The sequence below is a fragment of the Ctenocephalides felis genome, unplaced genomic scaffold (genome assembly GCF_003426905.1).
Source record: "Ctenocephalides felis isolate EL2017-DRISC unplaced genomic scaffold, ASM342690v1 CF-g0.4_SCAFFOLD_03570, whole genome shotgun sequence".
In the NCBI taxonomy this organism is placed as follows: Eukaryota; Metazoa; Arthropoda; class Insecta; order Siphonaptera; family Pulicidae; genus Ctenocephalides; species Ctenocephalides felis.
The window spans coordinates 8,788,718-8,805,085 of record NW_020539724.1 but is presented as its reverse complement, the minus strand read 5'-3'; the positions used below and the strand labels follow the sequence as shown (position 1 = coordinate 8,805,085).

The window sequence follows — 16,368 nt, the reverse complement described above, 5'->3', positions numbered from 1 at the left end:
AAAAATAAAATAGTCCTTTTTGGTCTTCTTCAATAAAATGATGATTTATGAAATCATAATATTAGTGTCTATATTAATTTTAATATTTGCTGGCTTCAGATGGCAAGTGAAAATACTTTGATCAACCATATAAATTCCAAATTTTATTGTGTTGTTTTAATTATTTTAGGGCATTGCCTTTATGTTTTGCTTTTCATTTTAAAAGAAAATACCACACAACAGTTCGAATTGGTCGATTATGTCTACCATGTTCACTACGAGATGTTGTTATATATAAGAATGGTTTCAGTGTGGTGAGTTAAAAATCAATTTTAACACTTTAGTGATAGAATATTTTATTTTAATATGCTTATATTTTCATGATTCTTTTGCACTGCATAAATATGATATTGTAAGCTGAATGTGACATTAACTATTGCAACGGTTTGCAGAACATTGAAGAAGTCAGTGTTCGGAGTAGTCTATTCAATTCTGATGTAACAAAATTAGTTTCAATTGAAATTCGGGATGTACGTATTAAAAAAGATATTGGTGAAGCCAGACGACCACATTCTTCAGGACCAAAATCTAGTTTAATTAAAAGAATTTCCAGATCCAACAGCTGGCACAATGAAACATCTAATAGCAGAAATCATGATGAATTTCCAAGTCTTTCTCAAAATAAAGTATTGGATTTTAGGGAAATTGAAGTACCGAGAATTATTAACACATTTGCACAGGTAATACTATTGTTTTTCGACTTATAGAATATTGTATTTATATTATATTGATGTTTTAGTTTATGGCTGTCCATGTTTATAATATATCTGTAGTTCTATTGCGATCTAAAACCCCAGGATGGTTACTTCATGCTACTGCACGTGATATTCATCTTGATGGCAGTATTGTCAATAGTGCCAAATCACTTTTGGTTAATGTTACACTTGGGGAAGCAGAGGTAATAATTTAACATTTAATATGCTACAGAAATCATATAGGAAATTTATAACTTTTTTAGGCTAAAATGCTACACCATACCCCAAAAGGTTTATTAGATAGTGAGCCTTGTTTAGTTGAATTATCCTTTGCAATTAGTTTGGAGGCAATGTTGATTGCACAAGGTCCTATTTCTGTAGAGGTAAAAGATTTATTAACAAAATTTTATTGTGATAATAAAACTACTGTTACTAGTGATTTTATAATAAAAAAAATTAAATTCCAGAAATTAAATATAACAATGAAGCACACAAAATTTACTGTGCATGAAGGATTGTATAGCTTTTTAACAGAAAGCAAAAATGTAAATAAATACCAGAATGAAAATCAATTTGAATCAATAGCATTAAATAAGGAAAGTGCTGATGATATTTTGTTAAGAATAACACCGATAATACCAAAGGTATTTGCTAAATTAATTCTTTATACTGTATAGAAACTTATTAATTAATTGGTTTTAGAAATTTGATCTTCAAATTGATGATACAACTCTAACTGGAATGAGAGATAATTCTAGGAAAGAGTTTAGTGCCCTATTGCAATGTTTGAAGGTAAAGAATAAATTGTATATTAAACTTGAGGTTTATAATTGTAACAAAAACAAATTATTTTAGTTAAATACTTGGTTCACACCTAGTTTAATACCAGATTTTACTCCTCCTTCTGTATCGTTAGCCCAAATGTATTGTGGAATAGAAGAATTTGAAATTCATTCTCTTCAGGAAAGGTTGGTTTTGTTGAGGAAATTTTCTATAGACGCAAAGGTAAACATCATAACATAGCATAAACATATTCAGATATTTATATCTTAAAGATTTCAAATATTTCTAATAATTGTTTCAGTTGGAAGACAACAACATGGTCAATTTGTCAGTGAAACTTCATACCTTACATTTATTCTACAATCACAGATATATACATACATGGATTAGCACAAATTTCCTTCATAACAAAGCATCGGATTTGATCAACGTTGCTTTATCCAAAGAGTACTACAATAATTTACGAAGGGCTAATAGTTATAACAAAACCAGTGAACATGCCAATGAAAACGAACCTAGATTTTGTAAAATGGCTTCTAATGTAGTAGTTGATGAAAAGAAAAATCGATGGCTAGAAACTATATTCAGCAAATTTATTATAAATGGAAGTATTGTAGAATTGTGGAATGTATGTGCAATGATTAAAATGTATGATCAGAGTATGTCACTAGGATTTTCACATTCAAAATTAATTTTGGATCAATTACCAGAAACTCGGGGTATTGCTATAGTTTGTTTTATTATATATAATTGAAAATATTACATTAAACTACTTTTATTTAGATATCAAACTATCAAATAAAATACTGCACATGTTACTTGGAAAACGACACTGGTCAACAGAACTTTTACTGGAGTCATTATGGTTAAAAGTTTCTACTAATTCAAATGATTTATTGCAAATGAAGAAATATCACATATGGGGTAAGAATATAATTTTTATTTACTTTATTAATTATAAGAATAAACCCTACCTTATTATTCATCAACAGAACTAACTGAATGAATCTAATACATTTATATTTACAGACTGAAACTTTTTATATGTATGTTACTTTTCTATGTTGATAGAATTTATATTTCAGTGGAAGCCACTTTTTTACTATCACTTTATTATGAATTTTAGCCATGAGACTTAAATTAGAGTCTACAATTATATTTGTACTTATGAATAAATAAATAAAAACGTATTGAAATATTTAAAAATTTTTAGGCACTTCCGTTTATTTGGGAATGGCTTTAGTGAAACTTTGCAGTCATGGAAAGTCTGGTTGTAAAATGGAAGCAATGTTAGATACAATCAGAACAGAATGGAGCCCACAATTATCTTTAACACTCATCCAAGCCTCCAGGTATAGCATTTAGAAGATTTCACATTCGGTATATCATCATCTGATAAAAATAAGAGCTTCCATATTGTTCTAGATGTGTTCAAGAATATAGTAAAAAATCTACATCAACAACTATGAAAGAATTAAAAGCACCCAAAAGCTCTTTATCTTTAACCCAAAACATGATGTTGAATATTTCTTTTACAAATTTAAACACATTCTTCATAACAGAAAATAATTGTAAGTACATTTATAATTATTTTTATACTAAACTTGAACTTGCTCATAAAATATTTAATTTACTTTTAGTATGTTCAATGATGCGGTTAGAGTCGATGATGGTTGATAACTGCTTTAATAAATGTACTTTGAATATACATGGGTTGAAATTCTGTACAGTAATGGAAATCCGTAAACATTTTCTGTGCCCTAGAGCTGATGAAATAGATGTAAAAAAAACTTACAAATTTATATATTTTTTATTTGTCAAGGTTTATTTAAATATTACTTCTATACATTATTCTTTAGGATTTTTTTGGTTATATCAAAACAGCCCGTATAGACCTAAAGCGTACTTCCAAATTATCTGAATTGACTATACAATTATTAGAAGAAGTGCATATGAACTGGAGTGCAAACTTACATTTACATTTCATAGAGTTGCACAAAGATATCAAACAATTTCAAACTGGTATTAAAACTAGACGATCGCAAATAGACGAAGGAGAAATCTTAGAAAATACTGAAAATGAACAAAAACAACCGAGCAAACCTAAAACCAAATGGTCTATTAATGTTAACTTAAAGGGTGATATTAGCTTGGAAATTTTTATTTCTGAACAACATCTTATGAATATTTGTGCAGGTAAATTTTTTATTTACTGTAATAGCTTCTAGAACAATTAATTATGGTATGTAATTTGTTCAGATGAAATTAATATTACAACGTCCGAGGATTTATCTATATCTGTTAGTTGTATTGTGATATACATTGATGGAGCTGATATTTTTACCATACAAGGTTTCCAAATGGCTCGATTGGCGACCAATGAAAAAGTTGTTCAGGAACGGAATGTTAATGAAGATTTTGTGCTAGCAAAAAATAAAATTTGGTACGTTTTTCTAATAATAATATTTGTTCATTTATAATAAAGCCTTATGGTTAACATATTTTTTTATTTAGGGGCGTCACTATACAATGTTTAAGAGCAGTTTTTCCTTACGAGCATCAGTATGCAGATGCGATCCACAATGAATTTATTTCTTTATTTAAATGGTTAAAAATAATTCATGGACGGCAAAAGAAACCTTTTACAATAGACTCACCGCTTCCTAGCGATTTAGTAATTACGGTAATGATAAAGAATATTTTATTCCAATTATCAATTTTATAATCAATTGATTTATTGTAGGTCAAAGAATTTTTATTTGAAATGAGTGATGATCCATTCGAAGTTAAATTGAGGGATAATTATGAACTTTTAGAAGACGAATATAAAGAAAGTTTGAAAAGGCAAAAAATGTTAGATGCTAAAGTAAGTTTATATATACTTATATTATAATTATCATGTACAGCAACTATTAGCATATTATCATTATGAAGGTTGCTGAATTGTGTAAAACGCATCCTCTGCTGGCAGCTGGAAAAGTTGAAGAATTATATACAAATTTATGTAAAAAGAATGCAGAAATTTATGTGCAAAGATCGCGACTTTGTAGCTCTGGACCGACGCGAACAAGACTTTTTGCTTGGTAATTTACACATATTTTTATTTATAATTATAAAATATTATATTTTGTTATTTATATTTATTTATAGGTGTTTAAATGAGCTTGAGATTATAGCTTTGGCTGATCCTTCAATACACGGCACCGAAAATTGTACAAAAGTGATGAGAAGCATCGATCCTGATAGGTTGGTTTCTGCATAAAATGGTTGCACTTTTTATTCAAATTTAATACTTTGATGTTTATTATTTTTTAGTCCATGGCCTGAAGAAGGTATTGTATTTACAACGCTCTGGTGCAGATCTGTAGTAGTCAGTTGCGTGGAATGGAAATTTTTATTACGAGATTATCCACAGCCAATGTTGGACATCAGGAACCTCACTTTATTTGGACTTTTAGTTGGTGCAGAACAAGAAGCGCCAAGAAGAGGTAGACAATATAATTTGTAGGTACAAAGTGTACTAAAATTAATAAAATTGTATTTTTTAGCTAAACGAGATGTGGTTATTGATTTGGGTGAACCATGGGGTCAACAAACGATTGAGCGAGGTATGACGACGTTAAAGTTCTATCATGATTTCAATTGTGAAGTCGATCGGTGGAGTTACGCTTTTGGACCTTGTTGGGAACCTGTTATGGCCCAATGTAATCTCAGTAAGTACGACTTTTTATAATATTTTGAATAAATCTTTTCAACTTCTCACTAACACCTAGTTTGTATTTCATTTTTAATAGGTTTCGAAAAAATATCATCACCATCCAGGGATCCGTCGCCAACTTTACCGTTTTGGGATAAAATGAGATTATTATTCCATGGCAGACTAACAATGTGGGTCAAACAATTAACTGTGCTCCTGCATGCGTCCTTAGACCCTTACAATACAACTGAAGAAATGGAATTATCTTGGTCGGATGTAGCAATGGATTGGACAAATGGTTTGTGCTTAAAGCTTTAAAGATGTTGATTTTGAAATTTAAATTGCTGCTAATTATTTCTTTATTTCAGCCAAAATTGTGTTCAAAGGAAATTTCAATGTATACGTAAGAACAGCATCAAAGTATGACGACTGTCAATTATTAAAAATACCACATTTAAAATTAACTATCAAATTACAATGGATTTGTTTAGCAAATCCTAATGATCATCATTCGGTGATACCTTGCGCCCCGGATAAAGTACCGGAATATTCCATCAACCAGGTAATTTTAGATTAAATTTATTTCTATATTTCTTTTCTTTAGCGTTAATTTTTTATTACAGGAACATGATTCATTCAGGGCTTTTCGTTCACAAAATGTGAATATTAATATATCATTTGAAACCAAAGACGTTATGCCGAAAACCGAAGGAGATTATCCGATTCTAGTTCTTTTCGGAAGCACATTGCGGTAATTGAAAAACAATATAGTAACTACTCGTCAAAACATAATTAATAAAAATACTTTTATGAATTTTATATAGATGGTTTGAAAGCCTTAAGCTTATATTATCTGGAGTAACACGACCGACCAGGCGAGGAACAGTCTTCAAAAACGTACGACCTCGAAGAGCGCAACTGAGCAGACATTATAAGACTGCTCATCTAATTTTTAGTTTACACAAATTTCAGGTACTTATAAAATTATGACCAGTATCTATTATCCAATGTTTATTCTTTCTATAGATTTAATAATAAACAATTGGTTTGATAGGTTTGTTATTGGATGTCATTTGCAAAACAGCGCGGATTTCAATTAGATGGTCAGAAGATATCTTCAAGTTCTGGTGAGATAATTCATAATATTTTTATTTATATTTATGTACAATATTATATGGCTTCTGAACTTGATTTTTAAGTTATTATTATTTGTAGAACATAATTTATCTTTGCACCCAATAAACGATGGTTTACGCCACCGTCCAAGAGCTGAATGGTCAATAATGTACATGACTTCGCAGCTGGACAAAACAGATATTTGGTTGAAAAGTGCTCTGCAGGAGGATATTAATGATATTAGAGAAGTACTGTCTTAAATGCAATATGAGTATTGATGTATAATTCAAAATAACCAATATTTTACCTTTTATTCTTAGTCTATGGACAATCTACCAGTAGAAAAATGTTTTTGTTTGAGCGTGGATTCAGTGTCCTATGGGAGAGCACCAGTAAGAGGTTGGCATGAAGGCAATCAGGCCAATCGTGATATAAATACTCCTACACATCAGTTAGTTGTTCGAGATTTGAAAGGAGCTTGGACAAAAAGCAATAGAGACGTTGCTTTTGCGTTATTTGATACGTTTATGAAAAATAAGGTAAATATTGAATATTGTGATCCTTATTTCTCGTTTAACATTAAATTTTTAATATCTTTAGCAATTGAAAAAAAATCTTTCGACTGAAGCTTTGAAAGGTTTTAGAAATGATAATAATTCAACTACACCATTAAAATCTAGAAGACCCAATGATGTTGCATCTACTCCTGTACCGCCAACACCAGCATTACAGGTATAATTGACTTTCATTTAATATAGCATACTATTTTTATTTTAATAATATTTTAAATGTTCAATTTTGATTAGGTAACACAAAGTGCCTCAACTGCAACCCCATCCCCGCTAAGTAAAGTTCAATCTGGACATGCAGCTGCCATGTTACAACAATTAATAGCAGAAGCTGAAAATAAAGCATTAGTTTTTAGTGATGATTTATCAGCGCAAATCAGCAAGGATCAGCAACTGCAAGGTCTTCAGGCATGTCAGAATGATGATGTTGTTCACAATAATTGGCTTAGTAAGCATTTACATTATCCATCAGCACTAATAGTAATATATATTTTTTTATTTAATATTTTACATTATTATAGTTGCTTTGGTAAATTCTCAAGTTTTGCTCAAAGGCTGTGAAACTCAAGGCTACATAATACTGAGCGCTGCCAAAGCGGAAATACTGCAACGGGTTCATCAACCAGTTTGGAGGGATAGAAGTTTGGTTCCCAAAACTACTTGGGTTGGTTCTCTTGAATGCATGCAGTACTATGCTACAGTCAGCGCAGGAGAAAGTGATTCCCTTTATGGTAAAACAATAATAAATAATAATAATAATAAATTAATTGGGGAAGCTGTATTTACTTAATTTTTGTAGAAAAAATAATGTGGTTGGAGAAGGAGAATATTGAAGAAAAAGAACCGAAAGATTCGAGGGAAATACCAGATGTTCCAGATTTGGTCGGAAGTGGTCAGTCAGTTGGAGGCGTGGTTAGTCAAACTGTTGGAGCAACTGGCGGCGGTTTAGGCGAAACTATACAGGTTTCTTAACTAATATGACTGACATTTATCATTTTCCATATATTAATTATTATTCTTTTGTTACAGCTTCAAAGAATAGTATCACGGTGCCGTTGCGAGTTCTTTTACGTCGGTTATGGTGATACCAGCATTGACCCTGCTAGTTTGCAGCAAGTACCGCCAGTTCCCCAAGAAGAAGGTGGTCCTTGGGAGAAAAAAGAACAAGCTGTTGATGCATTTACGCTCATGCATCATGATCTAGATGTTTGCACTAATTCACTGCAGGTAAATAATATTTATTTACCGAGTTTAAATTGAAAAACAAAGTCTTCTAATTAATTTTGGATTTTAGTACGCTATGATTTTGGACGTTGTGAATAATTTGCTTTTATATGTGGAACCTCAACGAAAACAGGCCTTAGAAAGATTGGCCAGGATGAGATTCCAATTGCAACTTCATCGAGTAGAGGATCAAAGACGTCCTATTCAACACTTACAGAATCAAGTAAAATTCATTGATATCTATCTATATTTTATAATTTAGTATTTATATTTTACCTTTTACTAGGTCCGTAGTTTAGTATCAAAACTGAGACGATTAGAAAAAGATACGTACTTGGTACATAGGGCGCTGCAAGAAGTTCCTAACGACGAAGAACTCATTGAAGAAATTAAAAATTTGGAAATGCAGGTTAACAAATAATTAAAATTTTAAAGTTATAAACGCTTATACAACCAAAATATATTATTAATTATAAGATTATATTATTTGTCTTAGGTTTATGAATGTAAGGAGCAATTAACTGCGCAAAGCGAGGAACTTGATATGATGTTGTCTTGTTACAAAGAATCCCAAATTTCTGCCACTAATAAAATGGCAACAATGAAAACAGATAAACCTGTTACTACAGTTCGAGCTAATGAAATTTGTTTTAAACACGCGCAATGGCGCTTAACGGACGCCGATGGACAACTTGGTATTGCTGATCTCGTACTGAGTAACTTTCTGTGAGTAAATTTATTTATCATATAAATAACTTTAGAATAATGCCGTGTCTTTAAAATGTTTATAGTTATACGAAGAATTCTAAAAGCAATGACTCCGTAGAACATCTCCTAGAATTGGGATATGTTCGAATGACGAATTTGCTACCAAATGAAATTTATAGAGAAGTCTTGTGTCCTACTGAAATTCAAAGTCATATGCCAGTTGATAGAAAAAGAGTTCTAAGAGTCTTCTGTCGGGAACGGCCACCAGTTGGAGGCATTTCAGTGAAAGAACATTTTGAGATAAACGTTGTTCCCATAACAATAGGTAAAATAATTACTTAGATTAATTTAATTAATCAATAAGTCAAAATAGTATATCTTTTCCCTTTACAGGCTTAACAAAGAAATTTTACAATACTATGCTGAAATTCTGTTTTCCTGAACGTGATCCTGATCAAATAGATGGCGAAGCATCTGAAGAAATGTATGAAACACAAAGTTTGGGAGGTGGTGGGTTCTCCGGACGTTCCAGTTCTGCTTCCACATCAAGTGCGCCATTATCGAAGAAAAATCGATCTAAAAAGGGCGGTAAAGATACTAATTTCTATATAAAAATTGATCAAAAGGATGACGTCGAAAAAATGAAGGTATTTTTTAACAATTGGTATGAAACAATAGAATGTTTTATTAATTACTATGAAATTTTTACATTCAGGAAAGAGCTGAGAAGAATAAGTTATTTATATATATTAAAATACCAGAAGTGCCAGTACGTGTGAGCTACAAGGGAAACAAAGAGAAGAATATTGAAGACATTAAAAATTTCTCCCTAGTTATTCCTACTATCGAATATCATAATGTAACATGGACATGGTTAGATTTGTTGCTTGCAATGAAATCAGATAGTCGAAGAGTTATACTATCACAAGTATGGTTGAATCATTTTTTTTCTTACTTTTTTTAATTATAATACTTATTTAAATATTGTTTTAGGCTATAAAACAAAAGCTTCAAATTCATCGGAGTAAAATAACTGATGAAGGAGCATCTCCACAAGAGGAAGATAAAGCTAAGATGTTATTTGGTTCAAGACGTGTGGTTAGTATAATTAAATAGAATATTTTAGATTGTATTTTGATAATCAAGCAACTCATAATTATTAATTTATATTTCAGTTATCTGCAGATATAAAGCATTCTAAGAAAGGAGTTTTCAAGTCATCTAAATAACGGTAGTATTCCTATATATTCATTTTAAATTATTATAAGATTGAAATTTTAATTTTAATATAAATGATTATAATGATTTAAATGAGCATAACAGTATTTTTATAAATTATAAATTATTATTCTTGTTATATAAGTTTAAAAAAAATCTATAAAATATTTGAATTAAAGGTATTGTTATTTGCTTATTTTGTGCAGAGAAGAGAGTATTTTGTATTTAGTAAAAACTAAATATTTATTTAAACCTTTTAATGGGTGTAAATAAAATGTGAGTATAAGTAAATGAATGAATGGATTATTATTTTCAATAACTAAATATATTATTTATTACAGTACAATTATTCAATCAAGATTTTATCGAACACTTTCTGGATCATATTTCTTTTCAGGAGTAAAGCCTTGGTATTTATTTTTATATTTAAGTCCAGTAACCAAAGTCGAACTTTCTGGGAAAGCTGTTTGGCCTCCAAATAATTTATCAGTATCTAAAATTAATAAAGAAGGTTTACTATGTTTGTGCACAGATCTTTCCTGTTAAGATCACATTTATTATTTATGTTCAACTCACCAGGATGGAATCTATGGTATTCATACGTAATATGTAAGTTTGGAGGTAGGTCCATATTTTTCATTGCATCTAAAGGTGTGACATTGCTAACAGGGGTTGCATAGAAATTCTTTACGTCCTCTACAATTTCATTCCAAATTTTAATATTGTAAAAGCTCTAAGTATTGTATTATATAGTCTTACCAATAGTCTCAATTTCGTGAAGTAGAGAATTAGGAACACTGTGATTGAAAGCAGAACTACATTTTGATAAAAGTTCATATTTTTGGGAACCTTTTAATACAGTTTTATCATCTTGAGATATATTCAAAGATTTGCATAAATTTGTTACTTTGGAATCACTGTCTTGTGGGGGGTCGTATGATTTCTGTGACCGCAAGAATCTGCAAGGATATTATGCTTTTAGTAAATAAATAACTCCTACATATGACATATAAATTACTCTTATGTTTGATTTAATGTTTTAGAATGTTTTCAAAGCTCCATTTAATTGTTGTATAAAATATTTGTACAATTTGAAGAAAAAATGAAATTTAAACAAGATACAGCAAGATTGTAGGATTCAATGAGAAAACTATTGGTATATGAAGGAATACCATGTAATTGTTATTGCATGTAACAACATCATGGGTTTTTAATGAAGTTTTACAGGTAAATGAAAATATTTTACAAGTAATCAATCAAACAAGTAATGCCGTCTACCGCGGATCGTGCGCAACCAACTGTCACATTCTCAGCTGATCATTTTGCTTGAATCGCTCGATGTGAAAGTGTGACTGTTAGTCCGTTATTGTTCTTAATGCAATACGTACCCTTTTGATGCGATCGACTCATTATTTTGACTAAAAAGTGGTCCTGGCGTAATATAATTGGATTTTTTGGCGTAAAACCGAGCACCGCTCTGAAAAATAAAATGCCGTACTTAACCAAAAGTGGACAGGATACATATCAATCAAATCTTTAAAAAGGACATATGTGTTATCTGTTAGTGTACATTTAATATTATGTTAATATATTTACATGGTACTTGGTGAAATCTTGAGTAATTTTACAGAAAACTCTTCGTGTTAGCGCCGCCATGTTTGTAATTTCTAGATAAAATGTGTGTTTGATTGAAATTGATGTATCTGACTTCTTGCTATCCTCTTCCGTCAGACGTTTTCTCTGTCGCACCAGGCCGGAACGTGTGTCGATTATCATCTGTCAACGTTGCCTGCCTAGTGCAGAGTTCTTGCCGGGCGAGCGCGCTGCGATCGCTCTGCTTGTTGTGCGCCGTCCGCCATTTTCCAGTCGCTGTTGAAAGGTGAAAAGCTAACTAAATGTTCGTGCAAATTTTCGATTTTTAAGTGGTTATTATAGTTGGTTATTAGTGTAAAGTGTTGTGGAATGAAAATGAAGTGTATAAAACAACTATGACGCATCAAAGCCATCAAACTAACGGCGCAAGCTTGGAGGATTGCCACACAAACTTTTTTGCCTTGGTGAGTTCATTTCCTAACCATACAAATCGAAAAATAGGCAAATGATTTATGAATATAGAGATAATAATGGATTTCTGTACTGAACAACAGCGTTTATAGTACTGGTTCATTATTATTTTTTGAATAACAAATAGAATTACGTCGCGTCTATATTGTTATGGTATTTGAAGTTTCGTACATACGAGACGAGAGTCGCCAATAACCGAACTTATGCGAATGTACTGTTCGGCTCGTTAACATAAAACTACTAGATAAAAAAGATATGCTACCTCTTTGTAATTGAGTAATTGTAAAATATCCTTCGCATATATTTTTTTAAGTGTTATCAAACCTGTTCTTGTTCGTCTCGGGGCTAAAAGGCAGCCCCCGCTTTGACACTTGCCCCGGTAGGTCGGTCGGTGCGCGTCACATCTGGGCCGTATGTACGTACGTCGTGTGCGTGTTGTGACGTTTAGGCAGAGTTTCGCTGTCAGCTCGTTCCTTGTTGTATGTTGAGTGTTATACGTGTGTTCTGTTTAGTTTTCTGTATTCACGACTTAGAATTTTTAATCAAGGCGCTAGTAATTGAAAAACTAACCTTCAAATGGTAACGGAATCTATTCAAGTGTTATTTCCTTAAAAGTAGTAATGGACATAGCGCAACTGTGAATGTACTTGTTATTTCGAATCCGTGATTTTATTGCACGAAACAGCTACCTGATTAACCACTCGAGGTTAGTTTTCAAACCCTACAGTGGCCTTTTCTTTGTCAAATTTATAAAACTTGTATATTGATTACTGTTCTTCTACAATATTATTTTTGGATCAAATCTTATAAATTATACCTGTGTGTAATGAAATTTTTGAATGCTATGGATCAATTTGTTTCAATATTTAAATCTTACACTTTAGTCCTGAATCTACAATATAATATATGTATCTTCATCAAATATCGCAATATCAATAAGCCGATATCGTTTTATTCAAGTTTTCAGCTCACATACTATTTTATGTATATAAAGATATACAGCAGCGGTACGGCCATGGGAACACGGCTTTGCAGTCGACAGTATCCGTGAAAATGTAGAACTCTTCTTTCTTGAATGTTTGAGTGTGTCCGAGGCGCGCGGGAGAAATCAACTCCGGGCATCGGCACATTCCGCACTGTGCGCTATTATACAATGAATAGCTTACCTTCGTCTGCACTTACAAACAGTAATCCACAAAATTAAAAAAATCGTTAAATTTGAGCAAAAGGTAGTAGGTAGTAGAACTATTGATCACATTTCTGCGTCTATGCTACTAAATTTAGTAGCAGCTTCAATTGCACGTTTGAAATATTCTTAGTCACACATTTGTAGGCCGATTCTACGGTAAAATAGACGAAATTTACGGCAGAATCGGCCCCATAGTTAGTTTGGTAGTATAAGTTGAACTCTTCATGAATTCTCATTTAAAATCTGATTTTAACTAGGTCCATGTAAAATAACTATATTAGAGATCTTAAGTCTTGACCAAAGAATTTTTTTGCCATTGTGCGCTATTATACAATGAATAGCTTACCTTCGTCTGCACTTACAAAATTAGATAGATTTCAGTAAAAGGTAGTAGGTGGTAGAAATGTTCATCACATTTATGCTACTAAATTTAGTAGCAGCCTCAATTGCACATTTGACAGATTCTTGGTCACATGTATGGGCCGATTCTGCCGTAAAATGTATGAAAACTGGAACGTAGCATTGCCTTGCCATAACATTGGTCTATTTTACCGCAGAATCAGCCTCATAGTCACTTTGGTAGTGTCAGCCGAACTCTTCATGAATTCTCATTTAAAATCTCATTTTAACTAGGCCCATGTAAAATTACTACATTAAAGATCTTAAGTCTTGTCCAAAGATTTTTATACCATTATTGCCTTTTCTTACGTTCGTAGTAATACGGTTATTGCACTTGAGAATTGCAACGATTAGATTGTTAGTGTATATACCACAGTATCTTTTATCTCCTTACATTTCCCAATACAAGATTATTTATTAATATACATTGATACGTTTTCAATTACAAAATGTTTGGAATAATAAATTTACTCACCTTCACATGAATTTATTATAACTAGCACTTCAACAGCAAAACAAGTAGATGCGTTACCACTTTCTATTTATGTTGCGCACGTTATAGTGTAATAATTAAAAATAAAATACGCATGTGAGGTTTTCGTGCTTGTTCACTTTGGAAGCAAGAAGTAATAATAAACATTTTATGCGAATATAAATTATTAAAAAATTTATGATAATAAACTCTTCAATCTCTATATGTGTTTCAAAATTAAATGAATTATTATCAAATGACATATTTGTACCTCTAAGGTCTGTTACCACATAGCCTTTTGATCAAATTAAGCTTGTAATAATAATTTATTACGGGGCGCTTTTTAGCCAATAAATTTCAGCACCTTTACTGACTTAAGTTCCAATGTTTACCCTGTAGGCGGCACTGGCTTCCAACATGTGAGGCGAAGGGTGATATATTTTTTTGCTGCCTGTGATAAAATGTTCATGTTTTTTATGATAAGTTATGTAATTAATAAGTCATCACAAATATTCATCAAATAAAAAGTTAGTCTTATTATTCTTAAGGTGCGTCCACACCTAACGAACGAGCACGAACGAACATGGATTTTGACATGCGCGAGGGCCGCTTTTGTTTGAAATTTTTAATCTGCGCATATTATTCATCATGTTCGTTCGTGTTCGTTCGCTAGGTGTGGACGCACCTTTAAGCATACGAAAGGCAGGTATTACCTGAACATGTTGTCAACTTGGAGTATGTGTTACGTGTCAACGTGTCACATGTAACACATACTCCAAGCTGACAACATGTTCGTTTGGAATAAGCTTTCTTATGATAAAATATATTATCCATTTTAATTTTACAATTTTTTTTTAAAATTTATCATAACTCGACGTTTTGTCAATTTTTTGTTTCATATTTACTATTATTTTTTTCGTGCAATTCCGTGTGTTTTTGTGTTTTTTTCTCAAATTTATTTGTATGCACTGAAGATGGGTCAAATCAAGACCCGAAACGTATGTTCTCTGAATAAAAACATTTTCTTTCAATAAAACTATATATATATATATATATATATATATATATATATAATATTTTAGTTCATATAATATATATTCGTTTTTGAATTTAATATGGATCCGCCACGGCGAAGTAATCTTATATATTGGTATAGCGAAGTGTATCCGAGTTACCATGACGACAGCGCTCTATACTGGGTCAGTATGACGCGTCGTTTGATCAGAGCGAACGTGTTGCGCCTGTGTGCGTTAGACGCCCCAACTCTTAAAGAGTGCGCTGGTGAATGTTTTACGTGAAATATTTCTTCAGTGTTCCATTTTTTGTAATGAAACGTTCTAATTTCATCATATGCATTGTTTAGATTCTAAATGATGTGTCCTGCTTTGCACCACTTTAATTTCCGAGGAGAAGAGTTTAGTATGACGGATTTCCCACTGTCTACGGCCTAGCGATCTATATTTCCAAATGAATATCAATGATGCTCGATGCCAGGTTGAACTTACGATGTATTGTGCGAAGCTGAAACTGTGTCCACCACCTCAAAGAATACCTTGATCAGAATAAAATATGTTAATTCTGTAAACATATTTGTAGACATATTTTTATGTTTGAATTTAAAATATGTGCAATATGAAACGTAACTGATAATCGAAATTAAATAAAAGTACAATGAAATATATAATCTGATTTTGCTTTTGTGTTTGTCTCTTCTTGTTTGTTAAGTAGATTGAAGTTGCTATATCGTTTCTTACAGTCACATTTTCTTTTAGTTTTATGTGTTCAAAATTACTCGAGTGACTAAAAAATACTTTCGTGTACCTTAACTACCCGTAGGGTGAGTTACAGTAAAAAAATGCATATCTCTTTATGTTTCAAAGGTTTCTGAATATTTTGGCATACCTCAGAAAAAATTGATGTATGTGTATGTGTATGTGTAATGTGTGTATGTAGGTGCGGATACAATTTTTCGTCGACGATTTCGATGATTAATAAAACATTCGGTTTCTATTTATAACGAGACGTGCTGATTAGTTTTTGGCCAAGACGAGTCCAGCCGTTGCTAGGATACAAGGCAAAATGAGCCAAAAATTGTAATTCGGTTTTTGAGAGAATGGTGCAACCGATCAGAATGATTCAAAAATCTTTATAATTTGATTACAAAAATTCACATTTGGTAGTCAAAAATGATCATG

The 16,368-nt window shown here is 31.7% G+C and overlaps 3 protein-coding genes across 3 annotated transcripts in view; 2 read left to right on the top strand and 1 right to left on the bottom strand.

The window, feature by feature from the left end:
* Nucleotides 1-37: 37 nt before the first annotated feature.
* Nucleotides 38-10,071, top strand: LOC113383173 (protein KIAA0100). The gene is made up of 41 exons (XM_026621420.1): nucleotides 38-102; nucleotides 170-293; nucleotides 432-719; nucleotides 779-937; nucleotides 998-1,117; nucleotides 1,202-1,378; nucleotides 1,437-1,526; nucleotides 1,590-1,739; nucleotides 1,819-2,236; nucleotides 2,301-2,441; nucleotides 2,731-2,869; nucleotides 2,943-3,088; nucleotides 3,158-3,297; nucleotides 3,377-3,713; nucleotides 3,777-3,960; nucleotides 4,032-4,200; nucleotides 4,261-4,383; nucleotides 4,452-4,600; nucleotides 4,668-4,763; nucleotides 4,833-5,005; nucleotides 5,066-5,230; nucleotides 5,312-5,512; nucleotides 5,583-5,776; nucleotides 5,838-5,965; nucleotides 6,039-6,186; nucleotides 6,269-6,341; nucleotides 6,430-6,578; nucleotides 6,651-6,869; nucleotides 6,931-7,062; nucleotides 7,137-7,347; nucleotides 7,421-7,630; nucleotides 7,699-7,862; nucleotides 7,929-8,126; nucleotides 8,194-8,346; nucleotides 8,410-8,532; nucleotides 8,620-8,849; nucleotides 8,915-9,156; nucleotides 9,225-9,478; nucleotides 9,547-9,759; nucleotides 9,825-9,929; nucleotides 10,007-10,071. The coding sequence occupies exons 1-41, from the start codon at nucleotides 38-40 to the stop codon at nucleotides 10,058-10,060; spliced, it is 6,954 nt and encodes a 2,317-aa protein (XP_026477205.1). The 3' UTR covers nucleotides 10,061-10,071.
* A 340-nt stretch (nucleotides 10,072-10,411) lies between these two features.
* On the bottom strand, nucleotides 10,412-11,859 carry LOC113383172 (39S ribosomal protein L50, mitochondrial). Its single transcript, XM_026621419.1, has 5 exons — nucleotides 11,646-11,859; nucleotides 11,438-11,526; nucleotides 10,809-11,008; nucleotides 10,626-10,745; nucleotides 10,412-10,542 (listed from the first exon to the last, which is right to left on the bottom strand). Exons 1-5 carry the CDS (start codon nucleotides 11,823-11,825, stop codon nucleotides 10,412-10,414), a joined length of 720 nt encoding a protein of 239 aa, XP_026477204.1. The 5' UTR covers nucleotides 11,826-11,859.
* Nucleotides 11,860-12,018: 159 nt separating this feature from the next.
* LOC113382688 (mediator of RNA polymerase II transcription subunit 13) overlaps nucleotides 12,019-16,368 on the top strand; it is a 99,728-nt gene continuing 95,378 nt past the window's right edge. The window contains exon 1 of the mRNA XM_026620918.1: nucleotides 12,019-12,106. Coding sequence (XP_026476703.1) covers nucleotides 12,038-12,106 — 69 coding nt within the window. The 5' untranslated portion in view covers nucleotides 12,019-12,037. The remainder of the gene's footprint in view (nucleotides 12,107-16,368) is intronic.

Bases quoted from the DNA above. Each gene is read 5' to 3' on its own strand.
- LOC113383173 (XM_026621420.1), top strand. From the start codon at position 38: ATGATGATTTATGAAATCATAATATTAGTGTCTATATTAATTTTAATA. The intron at 2,442-2,730 runs GTAAGAATATAA...AAAAATTTTTAG, and splicing joins GAAGAAATATCACATATGGG to GCACTTCCGTTTATTTGGGA. The intron at 6,870-6,930 runs GTAAATATTGAA...TAATATCTTTAG, and splicing joins ATACGTTTATGAAAAATAAG to CAATTGAAAAAAAATCTTTC.
- LOC113383172 (XM_026621419.1), bottom strand. From the start codon at position 11,825: ATGATAATCGACACACGTTCCGGCCTGGTGCGACAGAGAAAACGTCTG. The intron at 11,527-11,645 runs GTAAATATATTA...TTTATTTTTCAG, and splicing joins AAGATTTCACCAAGTACCAT to AGCGGTGCTCGGTTTTACGC. The intron at 10,543-10,625 runs GTGAGTTGAACA...TATTAATTTTAG, and splicing joins ATACCATAGATTCCATCCTG to ATACTGATAAATTATTTGGA.